At 44.0% G+C, this 21,889-nt stretch overlaps 1 protein-coding gene across 1 annotated transcript in view; it reads left to right on the top strand.

Moving 5' to 3' along the window:
• Positions 1 to 8,237: 8,237 nt before the first annotated feature.
• Dtnbp1 (dystrobrevin binding protein 1) overlaps positions 8,238 to 21,889 on the top strand; it is a 77,470-nt gene continuing 63,818 nt past the window's right edge. Inside the window, exons 1-3 of the mRNA XM_021215520.2 lie at positions 8,238 to 8,399; positions 17,653 to 17,706; positions 19,428 to 19,478. Of these exons, the coding sequence (XP_021071179.1) occupies positions 8,344 to 8,399; positions 17,653 to 17,706; positions 19,428 to 19,478 (161 nt within the window). The 5' untranslated portion in view covers positions 8,238 to 8,343. The remainder of the gene's footprint in view (positions 8,400 to 17,652; positions 17,707 to 19,427; positions 19,479 to 21,889) is intronic.

Raw genomic sequence — 21,889 nt, 5'->3', positions numbered from 1 at the left:
AGAGAGAGAGAGAGAGAAGAGAAGAGAAGAGAAGAGAAGAGAAGAGAAGAGAAGAGAAGAGAAGAGAAGAGAAGAGAAGAGAAGAGAAGAGAAGAGAAGGGAAGAGAGAGGAGGGAATCACAGATCATTTGGCCTGTGAACCAAACTCTTAGGTCTCATTTAGAGCCACAGTAGTGAAACTTCACAAGGTATTGTAAAAATTTTATATGGATGTTCTGCATTAATAAGACAAGATAGTTTTTTTTTCAAGGTGACAGAGCTTATTTCTTTTCCTTCCTTCTTCTTTTCTTTTTCTCTTTCTTTGATACAGGCACTGTGTAGCCCCGCCTGTCCTGTCCTACACTGTCCTATGTAGAGCAAGCTGGCCTTGAACTCACATCACGGAAGACAGACTGCCTCTGCCTCCTGAGCACTGGAATTAAATGTGCACCACACCCAGTGACAAGGCATTTCCAAAAGACGAAAGAGTCACCGTAACCTGTCTTTGCCAGGCTGTCTCCCACAGCGGTCCAGGCAAAGGGAAATGGGAACAGTGTGACAGTTCTGACTTACCCATCCCTCATGGCAAAACTACAAGACGCCAGTAAATCCTACTTCAATAGCCTGGGGACGTGGTATAAAGTTATTACTCAAGTTATTCTTCTAATCATCATTACCAGTGATTTTCTACCCTCCCAAGGGATTCTTCTTCCTCAATACATTAAAAAAAAAAAGTGTGAGATTGTCTGATTTTTCTCTTGGCTGCAGTCAAAACTGATGCAGTTAAGGTTGTCACGGATGCTGGCTGTTTTGTGCTAAAATTGGTAGGTCCGTGCTAGGAGTGCCTTGTGCTCCCAATGAGGTCACCTTTGGTGACTCGGACCTTTCTTTATGTACACATACATTTCTCACCCTTGTTACCAGGGTCTTCATTTGGGATCTAAGTGGCTCTTTCCTAATAGAATTTACGCGTACTGTGGGCTCAGGTGACCTATTCAAGTCTTACCTGTCTTATCTCACACTCTGTCCTTTCCCTTCCACCAAGGTGAGGTCCTTTGTGGATCTCAGATGACCTGGTTCGACCTTCTGAACCTATCTGGGATGCTTTATGCTGATGGGACTGTCTTCTTGAAGTCGGCTGCTATGGGAAGGACATTTCTATGGCGGCTGTGACATTGGTGAGCTGTGTCTAAGACCTTGGTAGTATTGTCAAGGCAACAGGATCCAGAGTTATATAGAAGACAAGCCTCTGCTAGTTATTTAGATTAGGTTGAGGTAGGAAGAGCGGAAGCTCACACAGACTGCGGTATGATTTACTTTCCAAACTGTGAAACGGGGGACATATACATCTAATTTTGCCTGGCACGAGTGAGATCTCAGTAAATAAAGGCCCTCACCACAATATAATAATAATTACTGACACAAGTAATGACACCACTGTATCTATAGCATCTAGTCCCTAGCATAGGTAAGGCCTGTGCATGATGTGTGTGTGTGTGTGTGTGTGTGTGTGTGTGTGTGTGTGTGTGTGTGTAAAATACTGCAGAAAGCTCTGAGGGTCCGTGCCTTTCTAGACTTTCAGGAGATGGTAGGCAGTCAGTAGGCAGAGCATGTTTCTGTCTCCATCTCTTCTAGCCAAGTTTTCCTTGCCCCACCCCCATCCCTGCAGCCTCCAGGTGTAAGTGCTAACTCTATTTTAAAAAATTGAAATGTAAAAGCACACAGGTCTCACCACGCTTGCTTCTGAGATTTATTTGTGTTCTGCGTGTATTTTTGCCTGCATGTATGTGTATGCACTGCATCCATGCCTAGTGCTTCCATGCAGTGCCCAGAAGTAGAGATGTAGAAGGTTGGAAACTTACATGGGCTCTGTTCCTTCTTCGACATCTCCACATTTTACAACATTGAGATTAATCGAAGGGCCTTCATTGACAAGCTAATCGCTCTTCCACATGGGTGGTTCCTTAGGGTCTCAAGTGTATAGTGATTAGATCCACTTGAGGGGGAGCGGGGGAAGGAGTCAAGCATTCCACATACTCCACAGAGCTTTTTACTACCATGGAAAACTGGTGTATCAAGGCATTTATTATGTGCAGAACGTCCATGCCCAGGTATAAACAGATGTCAGAAATCAGGAAAAGAGTCATGGAGTCCAAGGTAAAGGGTTCTGTTGCAGGAAGAACCATTTCCTCCTTTGCCAACAGGAAAGGGCCCTGTACTGACTCGGTGGTTCCCAGCCCTAACTACATCTTAAAAATCACAGAGAATCTCTCACACAGTATGGAGACGTTGCAGTTAAATCAAATGCTCTTGGGTTTGAGTCGGAGGATGGGAATTCAATGTCTCCCACGTTATTTGGAGGTACAGCTCCAAATAATTGAAAATTGTCAATTGAAATGATAATTGTCAGTTATTTTCATGAATAATCATCGATTATTAAAGCTTTCCCTCCTGTTCCATATAAAGCTCAAACCTCACTATCTGTAATGATTGTCTCAAGTTTTCATGCTACTAGTTCTATTTAAAAACTTAACAAAATAAAATAAAATGGGTCTCACTATGTTTACTTTTTAAGATTTATTTTCATTTTATGTGTATGAGTATCTTACCTGAATGTTTGTATGTGCACTGCATGTATGCCTAGTGCCTACAGAGGCCAGAAGAGGGCACTGCAACTGGAGTTCCCTTGGAACTCGAGATGCAGAAGTTTGTAATCTGTTATGCCAGTACTGAAAGTACTCTGCAAAAGTAGCAAGAGGCCGGGCGTGGTGGCGCACGCCTTTAGGCCCAGCACTCCGGAGGCAGAGGCAGGCGGATTTCTGAGTTCGATGCCAGCCTGGTCTGTGGAGTGAGTTCCAGGACAGCCAGGAAACCCTGTCTCAAAAAACCAACAACAACAACAACAAAAAAGTAGCAAGAGCTCTTAACCACTGAGCCCTTTCTCCAGCCCCTGGCCTAAACCTTATGCTAGTGTTTCTGGCCTATTAATAAGTTCTCCCACGTGAAGACATTTCTACACTACAGTAGATCAGAAGATGTCATTTCTGAGGTCTACTTCTTGGAAGGGAAAATGATTTGTTTGTAAGATCGGAGGAAGTGGTCTCCGTTAATCATGCAGGCCCATATACTTTGATGAGTCACTTGGTTATTTGTGAATATTTTACAGATAATGTAGTAGATTCAAACACACATTAACAGAAACAATGGTTTCTTCCCTTAACACATGATACAGCCATCTTTTTTCTTTTCATCTGAGCAAAACGACAAGGCCACGTGTCTGATTAGCTTCTCTCATCATGGGACGATATTTGATATGCATATAGAAGGAAGGGAGGTGCCTTCTGCTATTCTTCCCAGCTAGAGCCTGTTTGGCGGTTCCAACTTTGGGTGCAGGAAGCCGCTCCAGGCAGTGCGTGCCTTCTGGGTCTGCTGACTGTCATCTGAGACCTTGCTTCCCCTTTCCAACTCCTTTCTCTCACGTTCTTCAGCTGCAGCTTGGCCTTTGCCCCGTGGGGCAGACATTCCTTTTCTGCCTCCCTAGTATATGCCCTGCCTCTGCTTTCTTTTTCAGTCACCTTGCCAGCTTTGTCTTCAGTAGGATCAGAGCTACTCATTGCTTCTTAGAAACATGGGCCTCTTTTAGGTGGGTGGTTCAGGCATCAAACTCAATGATACCCAAATATTTATACATTTATAAATCTAAGTTAGGTCCTGGCATTTAAATGATCATGCTGCCTCTCATTAAGAGACCTCCGACAGAGCCGGGCGTGGTGGCGCACGCCTTTAATCCCAGCATTCGGGAGGCAGAGGCAGGCGGATTTCTGAGTTCGAGGCCAGCATGGTCTACAAAGTGAGTTCCAGGACAGCCAGGGCTATACAGAGAAACCCTGTCTCAAAAAAACAAAAAAAAAAAAAAAAAAAAAAAAAAAAGAGACCTCCGACAATGATGTGGTGCAGAATCTTCTGGGTTTGCTCTTTAGTGGAAGTAGAATCCCACTAAACCTTCGTGGATCACTTTGTCTGCAGTGAAAGTTTGTTGCAACAGGATTTCCTTTTTTTTTTCTCCCTCTGTGAATGTCAAAAAGTGTTTCTCACAAGGGGCACAGAGAGGAACCATGCGGGCATTCCTTATTACTCATTTTCTGACTCAGTGGGTTTCGGTGGGACCCTAAGAGGCTGCATCTCTAACAAGTCCCCAGGGGATGCTGATGTTGGTTCCCAGATGCTGCCATAGGGGACTTCTCAGCAGCTGTGATTCATAACACAACCTCTCACCAGCAGTGCTCACCCTGCACTGAGGTAATGAACTCTTGAATCAACTCTCAGACAATCTCCGCATCAACCCTAGGCCAAGAGCCTCCAGTATTCACGCTGCCTCCCGTTTAACTGTACTTAAAGCTTTCTCATTTGCCATTGCACCTACTTTCTGGTGATTACTATTCATGTTTTCACCATATTATGTCACATGCTTCTGTTCCATGCCTTCGCTCATCCACATCCAGCCTCTGTGTGCAACGGTGGTCAATTTCTCTCTAATTACATTTCAAATCATGTATTTATTTATTGTGCGTATGTGTGCGTGTATGTGTGGGTGTTAGAGGACAACATTTGGGAGTCTTTTGCTGCCACGTGAACCCTGGAGGATTAGGCTTGGTAGAAAGCGCCTCTACCCACTCCACTGAGCCATCTTGCCAAACTGTCTAATTTCATTTTTTAAAACTTCATTTTGAGCTGGGTGGTGGTGGTGCACGCCTTTAAGCCCAGCACTTGGGAGGCAGAGGCAGGCGGATGTCTGAGTTCGAGGCCAGCCTGGTCTACAAAGTGAATTCCAGGACAGCCAGGGCTACACAGAGAAACCCTGTCTCGAAAAACCAAAAAATAAAAAATAATAATAATAAATAAAAAGTAAAATAAAAAAACTTCATTTTGGGGCTGAGATGGCTCAGCAGGTAAGAGCACTGACTGCTCTTCTGAAGGTCCTGAGTTCAAATCACAGCAACCACATGGCTCTCAACTATCTATAATGAGATCAGGTGCCCTCTCCTGGCGAGTCTGAAGACAGCTATGATGTACTTATGTATAATAATAAATAAATATTTGAAAAAACCTTTTTAAAATATAAATTATCACTTTAAATGTTTTCACATGTATTAAACCTGGTTAAGGGTACTCATTAAATACCTTGAAATACAACCTGAACATGCAAATAAACAGTGTCAGTCAAGATAGAAGTAATTGATCTGAATTTGTAAAGCTGTTGTTTTTTCTTAACTTGAAACTATTTTTGTATGTTTTGATGCTATGTTAAAATTCCTTAGTTAGAATTACCTCATTAGGGGAGGGTTTAGGGGACTTTCCGGATAGCACTTGAAATGTAACTGAAGTAAATACCTAATAAAAAATTGGAAAAGTTCTGGTGAGATGGCTCAGTGGGTAAGAACACCCGACTGCTCTTCTCAAGGTCCAGAGTTCAAATCCCAGCAACCACATGGTGGCTCATAACCATCCTTAACAAGATCTGACGCCCTCTTCTGGAGTGTCTGAAGACAGCTACAGTGTACTTACATATAATAAATAAATAAATCTTTTAAAAAATTGGAAAAAAAAAGAATTACCTCAGTAAATTCATAGCTTATTGTAAACTGATTCAATTGAATTAAATAAAAATAGATTTAATAGCTCCTAGTATCTTATCTGTGTTTCCCAAATTGGTTGGGTATTATGTTACCTGTGGTCACTCACTTTGCAGCAGGTACTATTCTGCATAGAAAAGCACTCAAGTCAAGCATGGTGGCGCACACCTTTAATCCCAGCACTTGGGAGGCAGAGGTAGGTGGATTTCTGAGTTCGAGGCCAGCCTAGTCTACAAAGTGAGCTCCAGGACAGCCTGGGATATACAGAGAAACCCTGTCTTGAAAAAAAACAAACAAAAAAAAACAAACAAAAAAAAAAAAAAAGAAAGAAAGAAAAAGAAAAAAGAAAAGCACTCAAACAGGCAGCATGGCCCATTCTTAAGTGAACCAACTCAGAAATGAGATTTAAAAAAGGGGGGGGGGGACAAAGTGATGTGCTAGCAATTCCTTTCTCATCCCGGGACTGGATACTTGAGCAGAAGCAACGTAAGGGAAGAAAGATTTCGTTTGGCTCATGGTTTAAAAGGGTACAATCCATCAGGAGAGAGAATTACAATCCATCAGGAGTGTGCAGCTGAAACACCTCACGCCACCAGGAAGCTGGGAGAGACAAGAAATGGGCCAGGGCTATACGGCAAGAATGCCTCCCCAAAATAATGGCACAATCCCTCTAGCTAGGTCACATCTCCTAGAGATTCTACACCTTCCCAAATCAGCTCTCTAAGCTGGCACCAGTAAGAAATAATAATAATAATAATAATAATAATAATAATAATAATAATAATAATAATAAAATGGTTTATTTTGAAAAGTGCTTTGATGCTCATCTAGAAATGAACAGAAAACACTATATGCCTGCTAATGCCTGTTAATGTTACCCTTTCAACTCAACGAAAAAGGTTAGCATAGAAAATTGGTAACAACACAGCCTACCTAAGGACCTACAAGACACGCTAAAGTCACGTGGCTGATCAACTTTAAAATAATCGGATTGTGAAGTGCAGAGATGAACACATGCACGGTCTTTGTTGAAAATAGACAAATATAAGCAGCAAAAGAGATGAAAAGCTTAGGGGAGAAAGACGGAACCCAGGCGATGCACAAGACTGAATCCTCCTGAATTATTCAGCCAAAGACTAAATGGGAAAGGGGACCTGCGCTGGGCTTACAAAAGCTCTTCTCTATGCTCAGCAGGGCCCACCATTCTGGGCTGGTGCCTGGCTCCGCTAAGTGGCAAAAATAAATTGCCACACTTTCACTACTCCCAAGTCTACAGGGCTATTATGATGAAGTGAGGGTCCATATTTCTCACACAGCCGAGTGTTCAAGCATAGAAACCTGTAGAGAACAATTTGCGTGCAAACCCTAGCAGGAAGCTAACTCCGCGATTCTGTTTTGATACAGCTAATGAAACACATGACTAATATTGATAGAGAAGCAGAGCTCCTGATACTGAACCTCTTAGAACTTTGACCATCTTGTCATAAAAAAAAAAAAAAAAAAAAAAAGAGGGTGTCACCCTGGTAGCCAGTCTTAAAGCAAAATGAATCCTCATTTTGGAAGTCTGCACTCAAGAAAAACAACAACAACAAAAAAGCATGACGAAATATCCAACTTCCTAGCTCAGTAGTCGTCTCTCCTGGGTAGAGAAGGCTAGAACTAGCCGGGCGTGGTGGTGCACGCCTTTAATCCCAGCACCTGGGAGGCAGAGGCAGGCGGATTTCTGAGTTNGAGGCCAGCCTGGTCTACAAAGTGAGTTCCAGGACTCCACAGAGAAACCCTGTCTCGGGAAAAAAAAAAAAAAAAAAGGCTCGGACTGTTTTGATCCCCTTTTCCACGTGGAAGGGCTGGGGCCGGCACCCATTGCTAGAGTGCTTGTCTAGTATGCTACAAAGGATGCTTGAGATGTCCCAGCAACTGAAAGGAAAGTGGGCAAGCGAAAACAGAGGAGTAGCCTACAATAGATGACGGCTAGACTAGCCCAGGGAGAGAGCATAGAGAGGAGGAAGAATCTATGCACGTAGTTTTGGGACAGGGACGAAAGGAAGAAAAAAGATGAGCAACTGCACTGAGGATAACGGAAAGGTTGAAGAAAGATTGGCGCACAGAATAAAGGCTCAGCGGAAGAGCCTTGGTATGCAAGAAACCTAGTGCCACCCCCACAAGGGGGCAGAGGAAGGGAAACATGGCTTTGGCACCATGGAGAGATGAAGGGCACAGAAATTTGACGGAGTCGGTCAAAGATCTAGATTGGGAAAAGTAAGGGTTTGGAGACAGGTGATCGTCACCGACAAACCCCAATACCGAGTACCAAATCAGTGTTGTTATAGGGAGGCGCAGCCACGCAAGAGATTCCCGCAGCTACAAAGATTCCCTTAGCGCTCTTTCGACCCTTGAAAGCCAACCCTTCAACTAAAGGGCGCAGGGGGCTGAAATCATCCTTCCAAGAAGCAGTTGAGCTGCAGCCTTCACCTTGGAGAAGGCTGGCTTCCCGCCCTGTCTGCAGAGAGGGCGTGCGCGCTCGCGAAGGCCCCGCCCCTCGGCGCCGCGTGAGCCTTCCCTGAGAGCCGCACTGCGGCTGCGCGGGCCGGGCGCGCGGAGAGGGGCGGGGACGCGGAAGGCGCGGCGGTGGCGGCGGCGGCGGCTGCGGCGTGAGAGTCGCCGCGCGGGCCAGGGGGCGCCCGACGGCGTCCGGGGGCGCGGCGGCCCGAGGCCTGAGGGAGGGGACGCGATGCTGGAGACCCTGCGCGAGCGGCTGCTGAGCGTACAGCAGGATTTCACCTCCGGGTGAGTACGCGGTGGGCGGCCGAAAGGGTTCCCCCGGCGCGTGGGCGCGGGGCTGCCGTCCGGTCGGCGCGCGGAGACAACGAACTTCCCCAGCGTCCCGGCGGCGGCACCGAGCCACTTCGGTCGCGGCGGGCGGGATGCCCTCCTGCCCTGTCGCGGGGCAGCGTTGCTTGACGGGGCAGGATGGTCACGTGAGAGGCTGTGTCCTCCGCACTGGGCGCCCGCAGGCCTACCCCGGGGCAGGACTCACCCGGCCCCCGCCTCCCCGTCCTCTTTCAGCCGGGACACCGGGACACTCGGCCCGATCCTTGACCACCGCTTCTCCGGCCTTCTCTGCCTTTATCCCGGTTTAACACCGTGATGGAGGAGCTGGGCCAAGAGGGACGGAACTGGAGCGGAGCTATTGACACCCGGAGTTGCCTAAACTTTGGACGCCCCGGGATCCTTTCGCAATCTCCTGGCTCTCTCCCTTTCTGAGCTTGGGTTAAGCCGGAATGTCACGGGATTCCGATATGCTACCAAGTCGGGGAACTTGAGTGGGTACCAGGCTGCCTAAAGCACTACTGCTGGATTTTGCCTCTTAACCTGACTGCGAGTTACCGGGTCTCTTGTCTCTGCTTACTCTACTGTGAGATAGTGATGGTGCTTATCTCGCAGGTAGCGGGACTATGAGTGGCTGTGTTAAATAGGCAGGAAGCACTGTTTGTATGGTTTTTCATATTTAATTCCTTTTATTGCTTTATAAAAAGTCACAATGTAAAGGATCTGCCTTCCCTCTGGTTTGTTCGGGGGTTTTTGTTTTGAGACAGCACCTCACGCTGTGTAGCCCAGATGGGACTTGAACTGGTGGGGATACTCCTGTTTCAGCTGCCCCAACACAACGTGATTTCAGGCATCCACCACCATCCTCCGCTCCCCGCCCCCCAGCTGGTCTGTCATATGTTTGGGGAGTGTTCCTAATGTGAGGGCACCTTTGTCATAATGCTATACTTTAATAATTAATGGAAAAAATGACAGCCGATCTCCCATCTTGTGGATCAAAAAAATGCTTCCACTGTTTGCCTGTTGAATAGTAACAAACTGTCAGCTACTTGAAGGCGTCCAATGTAGCATTACTGATGATTTCAGTTTTGTGTTCTTGTCAATATTGATTATGGGTGCCTAAGGAATTATTCAGTGATGGGTGTTATTTCATGCTTGTGTGTGTTTTTTTTTTTTTTAAATACAAGTTTAGGAAGAGTAACTTCCGTTTTTAAGTGTAAACTTTAAAAACTTTGGTGTATTGCTGTAATAGCCTGCTTGTAGCACGAGAGTGGCCTTGACTAACACCCACTTGAATACCCTTCTGTTACTCCAAGGAATTCTTGGATGGCTCCTTGGTCCCTTTTGGTAGTTGCTAGGAGTGTAGATCACATGTTTGTCTCAGAAGTCATCCGTGGGCTTGATGCTTCCTTAGGAGCATGGACTGTGGATTGTACAGCCCCACGCCTTCTTCAGAGATGTAGAAAGCTCAAAAGGTTCAGAGTTTAGTTAGGGACAGAAGCTGAGGAGCTGCAGTTGGTACCCTTGGAAATCGATGTCATAGCCTAGGGCCAGCTCAGTTGGGCAAACAACATCCTGAGAAAATGTTGTTCTCTGTAGGTTCGAAAGTCTCAGCTTCCTTTCCTCACAGGTTACTTAGCTGACAGACAGGTCAGCAGACTCGGGACCATCATCCTGTTTCCCTGCAGGGAATGCAGCAGTCTTCAAGTTGTGTGTGTCTGCCAGTGTACTGGCTAGTTTGTGTCAACTTGACACAGCTGGAGTTATCACAGAGAAAGGAGCTTCAGTTGGGGAAATGCCTCCACAAGATCCAGCTGTAAGGCATTTTCTCAATTAGTGATCAGGGGGTGAGGTCCCCTTGTGGGTGGTGCCATCTTTGGGCTGGTAGTCTTGGGTTCTATAAGAGAGCAGGCTGAGCAAGCCGGGGGAAAGCAAGCCAGTAAAGAACATCCCTCCATGACCTCTGCATCAGCTCCTGCTTCCTGACCTGCTTGAGTTCCAATCCTGCATCCTTTGGTGATGAACAGCAGTATGGAAATGTAAGCTGAATAAACCCTTTCCTCCCCAACTTGCTTCTTGGTCGTGATGTTTGTGCAGGAATAGAAACCATGACTAAGACAGCCAGTGAAAGGGCCTTACTCCAACTGCTGAGGACCTCGGTTTCCTTCACATTCTTTATTGCGGGAACAACAAACCCCACCTTTCTAACCCTCCCATGTCCCTGCTGAGGGCTGACCTGGTCTGTTCCTGCTGAGGGCTGACCTGGTCTCTTGACCTACTTGACCACTTTGGCCTTGGCTAAGAAACTTAAGCACAGAAGCTGAGCACTGAGGGGTTCAGTTGAGCCATGGCAGTCACCTCCCAAGGCCATCAGAGTGAACCTGGTGTCCCTGCAGGACCCTTGGTAGAGTAAGTGTCCTGTGCTCAAGTTGCTCTGAGCTTGATGTGTGTGTGTTTTGCGTTGCTCCTAAGAGCTAGCGGGAGCCATGACTCTCAGATTTTATGCTCATTTCCATTTCTGAAAATTTTATGTAGCAGGAGCCTTAACTCCAGGCAAATTTCCTTTTTAATTTTTCTTATCCATTTGTATGTGTGTCTCTGTATGTATATTATGTATGTGCAGGTGCCGGCAGAGGAGAGATGAGGGCATGGGATCCCCTGATACTGGAGTGACAGACAGTTGTGAGCTGCCATGTGGTTGCTGGGAACCAAACTGGAATCTTTGGAAGAACAAGTCTACTTCTGTTTCTCTGTCCCCTTCCCTAAAATAGGACTGTTTTACTGTTCTCCTTAAGAGAATGACACCTCAGTGACTAAATCATGTCCACCTGATGTCCTCTGTAACTCCCAGGAAACTGTCACCTTGTTGAATTCAGCTGCTTCCCAAGAGCGGAAGCCTGATGCCAGCTGCCTGGACTGACTGTAGGACCCCCTGACCTGAGTATCCAGCTGCTCCCTGCCCTGCCTGCTGTATTCAGTGCTGATGTAGTTGTACTCAGCCTCCAGAGGGTGTCAGTGGGGATAACTAGAGAGAGCTCCACCCCTGCTGCCACAGGAGAGGCTGCATCCCTCCAGGGTAAAGACTTTCCAGGTGTGGCCTGTTGGGGAGATGCATCCACACCCCTATAGTAACACCTCACCTGTGCTCTGTAAGGAAGCCCAATAAACTCTGCGGTTCCCCAGAGAGAACTTTGAGTATCCTGTCTTGGTTTGTCATTGGGACCCTAGGGGCAGGAAAATGTCTCCCCGAGGGAAGGAAGCTACAAGAGGCCACAACATCTACATTCCGTTCAGATGCAATGGGAAATGCAATGTATAGTGATAATTGTTACAGACTAGATAGGGATTATAGATCGTCTAGAGGACTCTAGGTTGTCCTTAGGTTTCTAGCCTCTGTTCTTTTCTCTTTTCTTTTCTTTTCTTTTCTTTTCTTTTCTTTTCTTTTCTTTTCTTTTCTTTTCTTTTCTTTTCTTTTCTTTTCTTTTCTTTTCTTTTCTTTTCTTNTTCTTTTCTTTTCTTTTCTTTTCTTTTCTTTTCTTTTCTTTTCTTTTCTTTTCTTTTCTTTTCTTTTCTTTTCTTTTCTTTTCTTTTCTTTTCCAGTGCTGGGAATAGAACCCAGCGCCTCACACATGCCAGGCGAGTGCTTCACTGCTAAGCACCGTCCCCCACTCCTTGTGGCCTTTCCTCTTAAACTTTTATCTGTGGTTCCAGCACCAGCACAAACGTAGTGTTGTGATTATACTATGTTCTTTCCCCCTAAGCAGGGGGACCCAAAAGCCTTGGTACTGGAGGACAGTGGCTCTGGGTCTCATGTAGAGTTCTTTTTCCTGAGTTCTGTTTTCATTTGACTTGGTTCTAAGGAGCTATTTTAGGGATTTCCTGTAAAATAGGCTCTTAAAAAAAAAGTGTTGACCATGCCTTGTTTGATTTAAAGATTTATTTATTCATTTTATGTATATAAGTTAACTATAGCTGTCTTCAGACACACCAGAAAAGGGCATCCGATCCCATTACATATGTTGTGAGCCACCTTGTGGTTGCTGGGAACTGAACTCAGGACCTCTGGAAGAGCAGTCTCAGTGCTTTAACAGCTGAGCCATCTCTTTGCCCCTCTGTTCTTTTCTTGAGAGACTGGATTGGCTCTGTGGGAAACCACTGAACGTACATACTTGGATGGTTTTTGTTTTTGTTTTCAACTTTTGAGCAGTTATGAACAAACACATAGGTATTAGGAGATAAAGCCCTCTGTGGAACTGGACCACAAATTCCCTGGAGATTTATGGCTTATATAGTCGGTGCTTCTGTTTGCTGTTTGTCATGCTTCCAAGGGCACCACTGCCCCCATTCTCTTCCTTTTCAATATCTTTGTTCTTTTCTCCTCTTCCATAGGTTTAAGTTGCTGGAAAAGTATCTAAGAATTTAATTTAGTGTGGTCTGTAGGCAAAGCATTGCTTGTGATGTTGACTGTTCTAGGATTTCAACTCTTTATTTCTTCGGTTCTGAGAATGGAACCCAGGACCTGTGGTAGGCAGGCAGTCTGAAACTAAGTTACTCCCTCAGCTGATCCACCTACTCTCCTTCCCTCCCTCTATTTAAGTAGTATGCAAATGCGTATGTGTAAGTGTATGTGTATGTGTGTGCAAGTACATGTACCGTATATGTAGAAATAATAGTTAGTACCAGGTACCTTCCTCTTTTGCATTCACTTTAATTTTTATTTTTTAGATTCGCTTGTTTTATGTGTGAATGTGTACGCGCATGTATATATGTGCAACATGCCCTTTTTTATGTCATAGGCACTTTAAAAAGGTATGAGAACCAAAAAAAAAAAAAAAAAAGGCCAGGCGTGGTGGTGCATGCCTTTAATCCCAGGACTCGGGAGGCAGAGGCAGGTGGATTTCTGAGTTCGAGGCCAGCCTGATCTACAAAGTGAGTTCCAGGACAGCCAGGGCTATACAGAGAAACCCTGTCTGGAAAAAAACAAACAAACAAAAAAAACAACAAACAAAAAGTATAAGAGGCCATTTGCTCCAGTTTTGCAGAGTATATATGAAGAAATGCAAATGAATCTCAGCTACCAAAGTTACAGACATAGTCTCTGCTCTGGGAGTCATGAAAAACAAAGCCTAATGAACTGAAAAGACACTAGTGATGTGCTGTGTGAACTCAGAACATGTATATGATTTGGGTAAATCTACTGAAGGCTTCTACAGTGGGCCTTGAGAATGAGGATGGACGGATAGGTTTCCGTGAGGGTGCTTGAGAAATGGAAACTCTTATAGGAGGAATAGCTGGGAAGGAAGTTCAGGACCTGGAAATAGAGAGTTTCTCATGCTTCATGCTTTGTTTAATCTATCAAATATGCCCTGTGCTTGCTATGTGTTAGGCCCTATTTTGGGCACTGGGGCCACAGCACAGACAACCTAGGAAGTCAGGGCATCTTCCAGCCTAGTGGCAGTAGGTAGGCATCTAGACCGTCATAGCTGCAGTGCTGACAGATTGAGGGGTAGGCCTCCATGCAGTTCTGTGTTTGCTGTTAGGGATGGGGAACAGAAGTTACGCTGGTAAGTGTGGGCCAGGTAGGAGATGGTGAGTCGGGCAGACTTAGAAGAGGACAGGCGGTGGTTGAGCTGTCAGCAATGAGAGGGAGATGAAGGATGCAGACATTGTGAAGGTCAGTTTTGTTTCTACACACAGGATCTACCAACATAAAGGAATGCAAAAAGACTTGAGGGAGCAGGCCAGTTGACAGTGATCTCATGATCTGGACATCCAAGAAGCTGTCAGAAACTGAGGATACCCTCAGGAGATGGGTCAGAACTAAAGCAGTGTGTTTGCGACTTGTTAGGGCAAAGGTGGTTTGAACATATTTTTCCTTTTCTGAGCATGTGCCACTTTGGTGTGAATTTTTCAGACTGCAGAGCTTAAGGGGTCATATATACTTTAAGTGTAATGGTTTTTCTTTGAGAGTCACCCCTCTGTGTGTGTGTGTGTGTGTCTGTCTGTCTCTCTCTCTCTCTCTCTCTGACACAGAATAAGAGAGATATGTAAAAGTATAACAGATTTGATTTTGATTTGTGAACAGAATTTAAAGGTGGAATGACAGAAGGTGAATGTGGTTAAATAATTGCATCTTATGACCAAAGATGCTAACTTTCAGGGTTTGGGCTTTTCAAAGCAACCATCACCCCCTCTGCTACTAGCTGATGATATGGACAAGGTAGGAGTTGATGGGCTCACAAGTGAAATGCTGTCCATGCAGTCCTGTGCAGCCGAGCCAGCTAGCAGATCTGATTGTCACTGTAGGTCACTGTAGTGCTCCACACAAGTCTCTTCCTCTTTTTACAACAGTTTCTGAAATGACTTCCATTTCATAGTGCATTCTAGTTAGTCTTCATAACTTGAAGAAATAAATGTGCTAGTGTCAAACTAACATGTCTGGAGCCTTTAAAAATAAAATTACTGAGCACTTATAACAAATTTGAGGTTTAGTGCTTCGGAATGGAAAGTATGCTTTAGTTTATTTAGTAGGAAAGTCCATGCGTTAGTATTCTCGCACAGCGTCCTGAGAGTGCGTGGTTTGGAGAGAAGACTGAGAATAGGGTGGGAAGCCCATTCATAGGAATCTCCACGCTGGGAGGCTCTATGGTTTTTCACCCTGGCTAGTAATATGCATAGCTTTTCATTGTGTGTGTGGTTAGTGTGTCCATGTTTGTGTGGAGTGTGAATGAGTGCTTATGGAGACCAGAGGCCATGCTGGGTTTTTGTTTGTTTGTTTTTCTAAATCACTTTCCACCTCGCTTTGGTTTTTGAGATAGGGTCTATCCTTGAGCCTGGGGCTCATCAGTTCCACCAGGCTGGTTAGCCTCTGAGCTCCGGAGAGCTGCCTGCCCCTGCTTCTGAGTGCAGGCATTACAGATGCTGCCCTGGCTTTTACAGGATTCTGGGGATCTGAACTCAGGTCCTCAAGGTTGTCCTGATGGAGTTCTGCAAAGTAAGCTGTCTCAGTCCTACTTTTCAACTTTGTTGATAGTGATAAGCTTTTGTTTTTATCAAGTAATAATCATACTTTTCATTTGAGTTAGACCTGAATTTTCTCAGATTGCCCCCAGATCATATTAGAATTTTTACTTAATTGTTGGCAAAGCTGTATGGTTGGACAAAATATTAGTATTTTATATTCAAAGAAACCTGGGAGTTCACCTGAATAAATGTTTTCTTCCCAGTGTCTGTGACATTGGGGAATATGAAGTAGACTCTGTTGGTTTATAGCTCAGAATTTGTATAGAAATGTAAGTCGCTCCATGTGGAGATGCTGGACTACTTCCCACGCTCTTCCCAGTCTCTAGAGTGTTCTTAGAAAGGAACTGGCCTTTTTATTTCTTAAGAGGAAAAATGTGTGTGTGTGTGTATTCAATTTCGTATTTCTTATCTGAAAATAGAGTATTAGAGCCAGCTATGGTTGTGCATGCCTTTAATCCTAGCACTCACACAGCAAAGGTATGTGGATCTTTGTAAGTTTGAGGCCAGACTGGTCTACAAAGTAAGTTCCAGGAGAGCCTAGGAGACATACACAGTGAGAGCATGTCTTTAAAAAAACAGACAAATAAAGATGAATTGAAAGAAAGAAAGAAAGAAAGAAAGAAAGAAAGAAAGAAAGAAAGAAAGAAAGAAAGAAAGAAAGAGTGGTTGTTGTGTTTTATAAAAAGAGCCAGGTATAGTGAGTGAGGTGGGAGGGGTGCCTCTGCAGGCTCATGCTCCTCCGCTGAGGTACCAGCCATATAAGTTTAGTTAGCACATGGGAAGTGGAGATAAGAAGGGAGGGGAGGGAAGAGGAGGAGGAAGAGAGGCCAGCCAGGAGGAAGAGGAGAATGAAGCGGGGAGGCAGAAGGGGAGAAAAGGAGAAAAGGCTTAGAGAGAGGAAAAGGCAGAGAGAGTGAGAGAGTAAGGCGGGGCCAAAAAGCCCTTTTATACCAAGCCTGGTCTATCTGGTAACTGTTGGTGAGACTTAGAAGGAATGCCAACAGTTTTAACCCCTCATCTTTTTCTTTGCTAAACTTTTTTCTTGTCCCGTTGGATTTTATTCTAAAGTTTGGTACATTGGTAGGTCTTTAGAATGTATGATGAGAAAAGATTATTTAAAGACTTTCTATTGTTAGAAAAAAAAATTGAGACAAGATCTCAGGCTGTTCTTGACCACTTAATTCTCCTGCCTCGGCTCCCCTAGTGCTGAGGTTATGATCATGTCCTTCCATGTCTAGCTTAAGAACATTCTTTTAATGAGAGCTTCATGCACACATAAAAATAGAATAGTGATAGAACCTTTGTATGCACTTCTCATCAGTTTGCGGGGGTTGGCTTCTCTTTCCCTGTCAATCCTACAGATCTGCTGTACTTCTCTCATGGGGCAATGCATTTACTAACACGGATGTTACATAAATGTGCTGCCACACTCATGACTAACCAAATTAGCACTGATTCATTGTTGTTATCAGTTACTTAGTCCATAATCAGATTCCCTGGCTTTTTAGAAATGCCTTTTTACAGTTGATTTACCCAAATCCAGATCACATAAGTTCCACACATTACATTTGGTTAAAGACCAATTTTTGAAACAGATGGTTGTAAAGGAGCCGCATGGGGATGTTCTTACTGAATCTTACAGCATTTTATTTCCATTCTCTGTAATAATCTCTCTATACCTTTTATTCCAAATTAGTTGGGTTGTTTTTTGGGGGTGGGGGGTGGGGGAGGGTCTTTTATGGGTCAGACAGAAAACTCAAATTTAAGAAATTAAAACCTTAGAACTGTATTTGAGATATCAACATAGTTAGATGCTATGTAGACTGTCTTAGCAGTATCTTTGGAACTTAACTGTAAACATATCCTACTTGAGTAGATACACTGCTGTGTGTATCAATCTTAGGAGAACTCTAAATTGTCACAACTTAATGCCTTTCTGAGATTGGAGTGAGCGTGGTAGAACATGGCTTTAAAAATAGCCTCTTGGCTTTTACCTGTGGACATTTTTATTGCTTCCAGGACAGCTAGGACTTTATATAATTAAACTCAGCTAGAGAAATGTACAAATTATTTTTGTAGCAAACAGATTGCTGATTCTTTTGAACATTGTAATTTTGGGCTAAAACCCCTACAGGGTTGAAAATCTCTTGGCTTGTTAAAAGTATATTTTATATTTCTTTCTTTCTAGGCTGAAGACTTTAAGTGACAAGTCAAGGGAAGCAAAAGTGAAAAGCAAACCCAGGTGAGCCACACCACAGCTTTAGTTGCGTGACTTGGATTGCATATGACGTTCGGTTAAGACTGTAAGAACATTGTTTTATAGACTTTGGGTCTGTAAAACAGAGTGCATCTGACCACACAAAAAAATACTGATTCTTTCTAAATATTGTAACACATGGAAATTATGTAGTAAACTTGTGAAGTGATTGAAAAGCTGAACTGTAATCATTTTACCCTAGGACAGTCAGTAGTTATTGCTGCTCATAATTAGTGTGTGAAGATCAGAACACAAACCCTGGACTACTGAAAAGCAAGATAATAGTGAAACAGCTTGATAAGGGAGTCCCTGTAGACAGATTATTGGTTTTATAGGCGAACACTAAAATTGTGGAAAGTGTATGACCCAGTTCAATTTCAGCTGTAAACAATGAGCTGTGATCCAGCATATTTATATTTTTTATCTAACAAATAAAGAGATGTATTGTATTATATGCAAGAGACAATCTGTAGCCGGGTGTGGTGGCGCACACCTTTGATCCCAGCACTTAGGAGGCAGAGGCAGAGGCAGGCAAATTTCTGAGTTCAAGGCCAGCCTGGTCTACAGAGTGAGTTCCAGGGCAGCCAGGGCTACACAGAGAAACCCTGTCTCGAAAAACAAAAAACAATAAAAAAGAAAGAAAAGAAAAAGAAAAAGGAAAGAGGGACACTGCAGCATGAGTTTAGGCTTCTTAAGCAGCAGAGGGAGGGATCATCCTCTCAAAGACTGAACACTGGCAGCTGCCCAGAAGTGCCTTTTATTGTTGAATAAAAGGCACTTTTAGCAAGTCAAGATCTCTTATCTGATCTAGGGGTTGTCTTGAAGGAACCAGCACCTAAGACAATTCTCAGTCATAGGAGACTTCCTGATTTGCTAGGCATGTCAAAGGCTCTAAGAATCCTTCAAAGGAGCAACCCCATAAAATCTCAGATAATAATCCTGGACAGAAGGCTACTTCAGAGTCTGGGGGCCATCACTTGGGATTCATGCCAGGTACTATGGTTCTGCTAAAATTCTGCATACCTGTCAGTATTTGCATGCCTGCTGGCATAACTTCATGTGCACTACTTGCATGTAGGTGCCCACAGAGGCCAGAAGAGGCTGCCAAATCCCTTAGAATTAGCATTACAAGCAATTGTGAGCTGCTTGCTATGGTACTGAGACCTGAACAAGTCCTCTGCAAGTACAGCTTGAGCCATCTCTCAAGCCTCTTCATTAGTGGCTTTAATCTTTTTTTAAAATTATGCATATAGGTGTTTTGCTCACAAGTGTGTCTACTATAGAGGCCAGCAGAGGGTGTTGGGTCCCCTGGGACTGGAGTTACAAATGGTTGTGAGCAGCTGTGTGGATGCTGGAAATTGAACCCAGGTCCTCTAGAAGAACAGTCTGTCTGTCTGTCTGTCTGTCTGTCTGTCTCTCTCTCTCTCTCTCTCTCTCAATATTTATTTATTTAATGTATGCAAATATACTGTCGCTGTCTTCAGACACACCAGAAGAGGCATTGGACCCCATTACAGATGGTTGAGCCACCTTGTGGTTGCTGGGAAGAGCAGTCAGTTCTCTTAACTGCTGAACCACTGCACCAGCTCCTCATTAGTGGCTTTACAATTATTTACATAATAATTGGCAGTGCCAGAATTCTTGTGTGTAACAGATCTTTAAAGCTGTGGCTCTGCAGCAGCTCTAATAAGTGTTTCTCTTGGCAGGACTGCTCCACGCTTACCAAAGTACTCTGCTGGACTGGAATTACTTAGCAGGTACAGTATTTTCCTTCAGAGAAGAGTTGTGCTTTTAATGTTTGTTGAAATACTTTACAGTTGTACAGTTAAAATGCTTAAATGTGATGCTAATGTAATGACTGGCAGTTGTTGGCTGTTTTCCTTGGAGGTTTCTGATTCACTGCTCAGTGCAAAGGCTGTCAGAGGTTAGATAGGTAACCACTATTGTGATGACTCCAAATTAGAGAACTCTGTTTTTTATTTGTTTGTTTGTTTGTTGGTTTTAAAGCCCAGGCTAGGGTTGTGTTCTATGTAGCAGATGACCACTTTGAAATTCCCGATCCTCCTGCCCCCACCTCCTGAGTATTGGAATTACAGGCATGTGCCACCAGGTCTGGTTTATTAGTACTGAAAATCAAGCTCGGGGCTTTGTGGCTTTGTTCATACTCTATAATCTTAATTTTATACCACTTATTTCTCAAACCATTTCTATTGACATGGTAATAATAAGATAATAGCTTTTTTTTTAGACATGAAACAAAAGCTTAAGCAACAAGAGGAAAAAAATGGGTAAACATAAATTTTCTTGTTATTGTTGTTCACAAACACCATCAAGAATGCTAAACAAAAACCCACAGAAAAAAAATATTTGGATATTGTTTGATTGATGAAGGACTAGCATCTATAGTATGCAAAGAACATCTATAACTCAGCAATAAAAATGTGGTCCAGCGAAGAAACAGAAGATTGGAATAGACATCTCTGAGTGAAGATACACAGACGGCTGATAAGAACATGAAAAAATGTTCAGTGTTATTATCATCATTAAAGTAGTACAGATGAAACCAGCAATTGAAACCACTTCATGTATATTAGCATCTCCATCTAGGGAGGTGTACTGTACCAATGTGACAAGGGCCTGTGTGAGATCACATCTCTTTTTCCCCAGAGAAAGGGTCCCTCTGCATAGCTCGAAACTGTGTAGAAGAGACTGGCCTCAAACTGCATCTAGGTTCTTAGGCTAGGCAAGCTAACACTGAGCTATGTGCCCAGCCTGTTTACCCAGCCTGTTTCAACCACAGCAAGGTTGCCATATATGTGGTTGCTCTTGAATATTTTACTCTACTCTTTTAAATGACTGACAATTTTTTAAAAAATAAACAATGAAAGGGAAAAGAGATGATGGGAGACTGAAATCAGATGCTGGCCTTTTAAATGTGCTTTTAAATGTGCTTAACGCCTCTGACATGACTGTGAGGGACTTGCAGTATGGCTTCCTCTGAGTCCCTGCCTCCCTCTCAGACACAGTAACTAGTAACCAAATCCCTGATAACTAGCAGACAGGTTCCTTATTACCTGTCCTCGCTCTGCATAAGCGGCTTCAAGGAACAAGTCCATGACCACAGCGGCGGGCCCTGGAGCCCCTGGGCGTGGGCAGCTGTTCCATTAATAAAACCAGATTGACTGAAGTGAGCTGGGTTTCCATCCAGGCCTTCCCCTCAGTTAGCAAACTGTCAGACAGGTTTCAGGGAACCGCTTGTGTCAGTGGAGGTGGGTGGCGGTAGGGAGGTGGCCTCCTGGTGTTGCCTGGCCTCTCATCTGTCCTCTGTCCTCTCAGCCAGAACTTTGTGTGTGTTCTTGGAGGTCAGATCTCTGTTATCCCTCAGGTGCCCACCCTTTTGTTTTGCTTTGCTTTGTTTTGTTGAGACAGGGTGTCCCTGGCCTGGAACCTGCCAAGTAGGCTAGACTGGCTGGCTAATGAACCTCAGGGATCTGCCTGATTCCATTAGCACAGTGCAGACATTACAAATGGCCACCGCTGTGACTAACCTCTCCCCCTAGTGTATTGCAGGTTTTTAAGAATCAGTCTTTCAAATCCCTAGAGCTGTACAGCTTTATAAGGCAGTTTTCCTTGTCTAGCACAGAAGTTGTTTATATGTTAATCTGCTTATGGACTCTTCCACTAGATCTGCGTCATAGTACATAGAGAATATGTCCAGTAATTATTTGAATGAATTACTGCATTATGAGAATATTTTTCCTTTCATTTTTTTCTATCATTGACTTAAAGAAATGTGAAAGCAAAAAGTTTGATTGAATATATAGCCAGGTTCTTCACTTGGTAAAATGTTGTAAGGTTATCCGTGCACTAGAAGTATGGAGATGTGTTTCAGGGTTGCATGAACATTTGCTTTGACTGGTCATCTTGATTAGGTTGGCCTGTGGGCATATCTGTGAGGGCATTGTCTTGATTAGACTAATTGATTACTAATGAAGACATACCCATTGAGAGTGGCACCATTCCCTGGCCCGTGGATCCTCTCAGGGACAATGTTTTGAAAGTTGTAACTGACAGGCTAAGTAGTATGACTTTGCCTACCTTTCTCCAGCCCCGCCCAATAACATAATAACCTCCTAGTAGAGAAAATGGTTAGGTGTGGTGGTCTGCA

This window comes from Mus pahari, chromosome 16, assembly GCF_900095145.1.
Source record: "Mus pahari chromosome 16, PAHARI_EIJ_v1.1, whole genome shotgun sequence".
In the NCBI taxonomy this organism is placed as follows: Eukaryota; Metazoa; Chordata; class Mammalia; order Rodentia; family Muridae; genus Mus; species Mus pahari.
This window is presented reverse-complemented; position numbering and strand designations above follow the sequence as displayed.